This window comes from Gossypium raimondii, chromosome 12 (assembly GCF_025698545.1).
Source record: "Gossypium raimondii isolate GPD5lz chromosome 12, ASM2569854v1, whole genome shotgun sequence".
NCBI lineage: Eukaryota > Viridiplantae > Streptophyta > Magnoliopsida > Malvales > Malvaceae > Gossypium > Gossypium raimondii.
In genome coordinates, this window is record NC_068576.1 from 37676552 (window position 1) to 37684192 (window position 7641).

At 36.3% G+C, this 7641-nt stretch overlaps 1 protein-coding gene across 1 annotated transcript; it reads right to left on the reverse strand.

Annotated features, from left to right (window-relative positions):
- Nucleotides 1-246: 246 nt before the first annotated feature.
- LOC128035499 (uncharacterized) lies at nt 247-6969 on the reverse strand. Its single transcript, XM_052625254.1, has 2 exons — nt 6455-6969; nt 247-589 (listed from the first exon to the last, which is right to left on the reverse strand). Exons 1-2 carry the CDS (start codon nt 6967-6969, stop codon nt 247-249), a joined length of 858 nt encoding a protein of 285 aa, XP_052481214.1.
- Nucleotides 6970-7641: the final 672 nt, after the last annotated feature.

Consider the following 7641-nt stretch of genomic DNA (forward strand, 5'->3'; position numbering starts at 1 on the left):
CACAATGGAGCTTTGGACTCTAACACAGGCAAAATTTCATTCTTTTCCTATGGCACATCCCCAGCTCATAAATTTTCATTTGAACTTTGTAACTAAAATCTCCAAACCCAAGTTCAAGTTCTAACCACTATTTGGATTTAGGGTAGATTTTTTTCCCTTTACTAGTATGCAGAAGCTATCATATTGTTAAATTTTGTAACTTTGATTTAAACCCATAATCTTAATCCTTCACAGGCTTATATGAATTCAAACATCAATCATTTTAGGCATTAACACAGTAAAACCGAACAATGGAAAAAAAAGGCAAAGATAAAGAGCTTTGAGATATACTGCGAAAACGATGCCAAAAGCCAACAAATACTGAACAAGAAAACTGAGAACATCCCACTTGGGATCTTCCCATAAATCTGGCTGAAGGCCCGAAAGATCCGGGAATAACTTACCATCAATAAAAATCTCAAACGAACTCTCACCAACGTCTTCTAATCCAACTCCGACAACAATATTTGATTCCTCAATCTTCGCCGTCCTTTCGGGCTCTTGTTCCTCATCCTTTTCTTTTGTGGTGAGATTGCTCCTATGGTTCTTGCTGTCGAAGCATCAAGTTTGGGAAGAGAACTTTTTGGCGGTAGAGGTCAAGTGGATGGCGGGGAAGAGGGATAAGGATAGGAGAGCAGTGATAGGGATGGAAAATGGCAGCTCCATTAAGTCTGTAATGGAAAACGGTAGCTTTGTTACGTCTGTAACAGAAAATGGTTAGTGGTGACTATTTTGTTATTTTTTGAAAGTTAAGTGACTGAATTGAAACCTGAGTGATTGTTTTGTCAGCTACCCCAAAGTTGAGTGACTGTTGGTGTAATTTACCCATAATTCAATGATATATTATCCAAGTATATTTATTTAAGTAAATTTCATTTAATTAGTTTTTCATTTAACATGGTAGTTCTACAAAAATTTCTCATATGGGTTGAAAGATATAATTTGGAACACCGAAGGAATTCTTGAAGAAGAGTAAAGGTAATGTCTTGTAGTGATTAAGTTCAATTGATTTTATAAAAAAAATCATTGACTTTGTAATTTATTGTGCATGTAACACCCTGATACTGGATTCGATCCCCATGTTCGAGTTACAGGATGTCACATTCATTGCCGGAGCAACTACGTCAAATTATATTCAATTTATACTATTAAACATTCATTTATGAGTATTATAAATACATGATGCGATGCACAATAATTTTTGGGTCTTATGCAAGCGTACAAGCTCTAATGCTAACACGAGGTCGAATTAGGACCAAATTGTAAAGATTTCCAAGTATCAGGTTAAAGTCATGACGTAACTCTCTGATTGATCTTGTCGCGATGTTGAGATTACGTCATCACGACGTGTCTCACTATTTCTAAAAGGATCAACTTGGTACAAGTTTGGGCTACTTGAAATAACACCTAAACATTCCAAAAACAATCTATTCAATAACATACCGATTGCATTCATGCCAAGATATTCCAAAATGGTACTTCAAAATAACACTAATAAACCAATTTCCAAAAACGACCATTTATGATACAAAACTAGCTTAAACCCTAGGTACAAGCCATATCCTAATCAGAAGAGAACTTTACAAACTTTGCTAAGTCGGGATCACTTTTTGGATGCTGGAACTACTTCTCGTATTCTCGAGGATCACCTATACCTACGTACAGAGAAAACAAACTGTACACTAAGCAGTAGGGCTTAGTGGTACTTTCACGATCCAAGATAGTATAACACAAACATTGACACAATGATCTAGTACAATTGCTTATACTTGTACATTTCATGTTTAACTAATTCATGACTACATTTACAATCCATTTCCACCACATCTTCATACATATAAAATACATATAGCACTGATAACCCAATTTATTAATCAATTTAAACCAAGCTTACAAAAACCACATGTCATTCAATATCATATTCACTTAACATCTTTTACCTCGGTAGCTTACTATTCAATCAATTTTCCTAAACACATACAACCTCAAGAAACATGTTAGTCATGTACTTCATATGAATATCAAGAAACAAGGATGAGCTCATCATGTAAAAATTTTCATATACATATACTTTCCACATCATATATCCATATAACATGTACATTTTCATAATAATTCATCTCAAGTTCAGATTATCCCATGTCGGAACTTTTCCCATTAAATTTATTTGAAATATCGATGGACACACTGGTAGTACACACGAAGTGTACTATTCTATAATCCGTCAATTTATATTCGGGAGTGCTCATTAGAGCACATAACCTAGAAGCTCATATGAGCCATGTAATGGGAAGCTTATCCAGGCTGTATAATAAGTAGCTCATAAGAGCCTTAATCAAGAAGCTCATTCGAGCCAATAACGAGTAGCTTCAAAGAGCCATTAATCAAGAAGCTCCGAATAGCCATATATTGATGGACACACGGGTAGTACACACGAAGTGTACTATTCTATAATCCGTCAATTCATATTCGGGAGAACTCATTAGAGCACATAATCGGGAAGCTCATGTGAGCCATATAACGGGAAGCTTATCCGGGCTGTATAATAGGAAGCTCATAAGAGCCTTAATCAGAAAGCTCATACGAGCCAATAACAGGTAGCTCTGAAGAGCCATTAATCGAGAAGCTTCGAATAGCCATATATTGGGAAGTTTAAGCGAGCTATATGGGAAGCTCTAGAAAGCCATTAATCAGGAAGCTCACAAAGAGCCTTTAATTGGGAAGCTCACGAAGATCCATATATCGGGACAGTCATAAGAACTATAGTGTGTCTACAACACATGCAGAATCACAACCAATCGGGATGCTCCGAAGAGCTATTAACGGGAAGCTTGCAAGAACCATATAAAGGGAAGCTCGAGAGGGTCAAATATCAGGATACTCATAAGAGCTAATAACGGGATGCTCTTTTGATCTATGGTGTGTCCGCAACCTATGCAGGACCACAACAAATTCGAGAATCCTGTATCCATCGAATTTTATTTATTCAAACGGGACTTGACATTTATCGAGCTTTGTCAGATATGTAGTAGATTTCATACAAATAGCAATTACACAATTCACATATACAACATTCAATTCAAACATATAAATATACACAATTTAGTTACACGAACTTACATTGACAATTGTTCATGTACGCAAAATCCTACTAATCGACATTTTTTCTTTTCCTCGATCTTTCTTCGTATTTGAGCTATCTAGATCTATACGAATGAATTTAACATAAATTTAATAAAATTAATATTCAATTCAATCCAATTCACATCTTAGGAAAAATTACCACTTAGCCCCTATACTTTTGATTAATTACAATTTCGTCCCTAGGCTCGAAAAATGAAATTCATGCAATTTAATCCTTATTCCAAGCCTAGCCAATTTTTACATGTAACATTTTCAGCTCATGTAATTCATAAAATTCAGAATTTTTCCATAAATTTTACATCTTTACAATTTAGTCTCTAAATCACAATTTCATCAAAATTTACTTTACAAAAATTTATTTATCTATCAACAACCTTTCATTTTCTACCATAAATTTCATAATTCATGCATATTCATCCATAGCAAAACTTTAATACTTTGATAACTTTACAAATTAATCCCCGAGACAGCTAATTTAAGCTTTTACAATCTCGAAAACATAAAAATTACTAAAACGGGACAAGAATGCTTACCCAATTAATCCAAATAAACTTGCTTGAGTTCTTTTCTCTTAGCTAGGGTATCCATGTATTTAATTTTGGGAAAGATGATATAAATGATGATATTTTCTTTTCTTTTATTATTTATCATATTTATTTATCATCTTTCCAATTTTGTCATTTTTTTATTTAATTTTTCATGGATGAATCATCATATTTATCTATTAACCCCACTTAATGGTCTATTTGTCATATAAAGACCTCCAATTTTGAATTCCATAGCTATTTGATACTTATAGCTACTAGAACTCAACTTTTGCATTTCATGCAATTTGGTTTTTATCAATTAAACATGTAATCGGTAAAATTTTCTTAACGAAATTTTTATACGATATTTCTATCATAATTCAGACCATAAAATAATATTAAAATAATTTTTCTTTTCAGACTCAAATTTGTGGTCCTGAAACCACTGTTCTGATTTCACTGAAAATGAGTTGTTACACTTATTTGATCTTTCTATCATATTTCACGTAGAAATATAAATGAGGCCATGTTGTTAAACCATTTCATTTAAAAATTTCACTTGTTGAATTCACCATTTATAACCCTATTAATATGATTCAGACATGGATGAATACATGGATCGTCCAACCAACATACAAAACTGGTACCAAAGTGCATCATTGGCAACTATATCTGACATAACCCAAACAACTAATAGGGTACCGACATTCAATCCATTTTATGATTCAATACATATAACATCACTCAATCATAATCATAATCCAAATTATTATCAAACTCATTTTTTCCACTAAATGTAACATCCCAAACTCGGCCTAGACATTATGGCCGTATCTAGTGTGTCGCATTGAAGTGTCTCTCAAAATTTAGACTTGTTGATAAAACTCGTTTCTTAAGTTTGGAAACCTCTTTAGTAATGTTTAACAGAACACTTAACCAAATGTTTGCCTTATTAACTCCTATTATTATATCAAGTTCATTTAAAACGCGAAAGCATTTGAAAATTCTAACGTTTAAAGTTCGTGTCTTTGAAAATAGTAATTATTTTGAAAATTTGTTTTCACCTAACTAGCAGTATAAAATATGTAAGCAAAAGCCCAATTAAAATTTAAAACCCAAATTAAAGGCCTTATTACAAAACAAAACCCAACTTATAATTTAAAGTAAAATAAAAATAAGTGTGAACAGCAGCAGTTGTGTGGCCATCGCCGAGACCCTCGCGACACTGAATCGCCTAAGACTGAGGATTACCTGCACAATTAAGAGGAGAGGGTGAGTTTATGAAACTCAGTGTGAAATCCCCTATCAGTCAATCAGTATACAACATGCAGTAGCAGTCTGGGCCTGACCTTATACAACAATAGTGTGGGCTTTAGCCCAATACAGTAACAGTGTGAGCCTTAGCCCAATATAGAAACATTACAATGCAGTAATGCAACCCATCCCAATCCCGCCAACACACCACTCTATACCACCAACACACCATGTGGGGATAAAATCGACCCACCGAGCCAACACACTAATATCGCAGCAAAGCTGCCAGTAATAATGACACAGCAAAGTTGCCAGTAACAGTTTATGTGGCAAAGCCACCAGTACAGTATACTTCACCTATACCAGAATCCCAACCCATGCAGTATGTCATGTCATAAATCATACGTGTATGTAGTAAGTCATACTCAGAAATAGTCATATATATATAACATAGAGGAAATCAGTCATACACTCATTTCAACTTCTAGAGGTATAACAGTCATTTTACCCTATGAAGGTATTTCGGTTATTTTACCCTTCGGGGGTATTTTGATCATTTTACCCTTCGGGGGTATTTCGGTCATATTACCCTTCGAGGGTATTTCAGTCATTTTACCCATCGGGGGTATTTCAGTCATTTTATCCATCAAATGTATTTTGATCTTTTTACCTATCGAGGGTATTTCAGTCATTTTACCCTCCGAGGGTATTTCAGTCATTTTACCCATCGAGGGTATTTCAGTCTTTTTACCCATCGAAGGTATTTCGGTCATTTTACCCTTCGAAGGGTATTTCGATCATTTTACTTATCAAGGGTATTTTGGTAATTTTTCCATGAATCGCAAGTTGGGCTTACCACTCGAGCAATCGCGCCCCCGTGTGGTCTCAAACGCCATGTTAACAGCTTTTCGGCTTTTCGCCGATCTACGGTTGTAGTGGGTGATTACACACCTGATTACGAGAAACGCGCAAGCCTCCACGCATACCAACGTAGATTTATAGTCAAATCATAAGTCAGCCCTTAAAGCAAGACACCCTCTTAATAACACTTTAACCACACACCATCCTTACCTTGCTTGATAGAGGGTGACTTAACTCCTTCAAGACTCCCAACCGAAAATGGTCACCCACTAATATTTATAAGGCCTATATGCCTATGTCCAGATTCATTTAAGAGTAAAACTAAAATTTTGCCAAAGCCAAGACTTGAACCCAGGCTCCTCAAACACTCCTAAACACACCTAAATTACTTAACCACTGAAGCAAACAAGCAATTTGTGACAAATCATTCAAAAATTAAAGACTTGAATTTTGGGGCGTTACAACTCTACCCCTTTAACAAAATTTCGACCTCAAAATTTACCTGGTCAGAATAGGTGAGGGTATTGTTGTCGCATCGCCTCTTCGGGTTCCCATGTGGCTTCTTCTGAACTGTGGTTACGCCAAAGCACCTTGACTAAAGGAATAGATTTTTTCCTTATTACTTTCACCTCACGGTCCAATATCTGCACTGGCTCCCCAATATCTGCACTGGCTCCTCCTCAATGGTTAGATCTAGCCTAACCTCGATCTCCTCAACTGGTACGATGTGTGCGAGATCAGAGTGATAACACCTTAACATGGAGACGTGGGACACATCGTGAATCTGGTCTAATTCTGAAGGCAACTCAAGTTGATAAGTGACCGGTCCCACACGCTTCAGTATACGGTAAAGCCCAATGAACCTAGGGCTAAGCTTACCTTTCCGACCAAACCTCAGTATCTTTTTCCATGGTGAAACCTTGAGAAAAACGTAATCCCCGACAAAATACTCAATTTCTTGGCGTTTAAGATCCGCACAAGACTTCTGCCTATTAGATGCTTCCTTCAATCGGTCTTGAATCAGTTTTACCTTCTCTTTGATATCGAAAACTAACTTTGGCCCTAGAACTCGCCGTTCGCCTAGCTCAGTCCAACAGGTAGGAGTACGACACTTACGACTATATAACGCCTCGTACGGTGTCATTTGAATACTGGAATGATAGCTATTATTATACGCAAACTCTGCTAGCGGCAAATAATCTTCCCAGTTGCCTCAGAAATCTATTACACAACACCTCAATATATCCTCCAGTACTTGAATCACTCTTTCCGACTGACCATCAGTCAGGGGATGAAACGTAGTACTAAAGTCTAGTCTCGAACCCAAAGCCTTGTGTAATTTCTTCCAAAACTGAGACGTAAAGCGAGGATCTCTATTAGATATAATAGAAACTGGTACCCCATGCAGTCTTACAATCTCAGCCACATAGAATTTAGCCAACTTCTGTAAAGAGTAATCAGTACGAACTGGTATGAAATGAGTAGGTTTCGTCAATCGATCTACAATAACCCATATCGAATCCTTATTGGTAGGCGTTAAAGGCAGCCCACTCACAAAATCCATGGTTATTCCCTCCCACTTCCAAAGTGGAATCTTAACTGGCTGTAATAACCCTAAAGGTAACTAATGTTCAGCCTTCACTTGTTGACAAGTTAAACACTTACCAACAAAATCAGTTACTTCACGTTTCAGTCCCAGCCACCAGTATAAATCACGAAGATCTCGATACATTTTATTCCCGCCTGGATGCATAGCATAAGGACTACTATGCGCCTTTCGCAGTATAGACCGCCTCAAATTATTATCTCTCGGTAC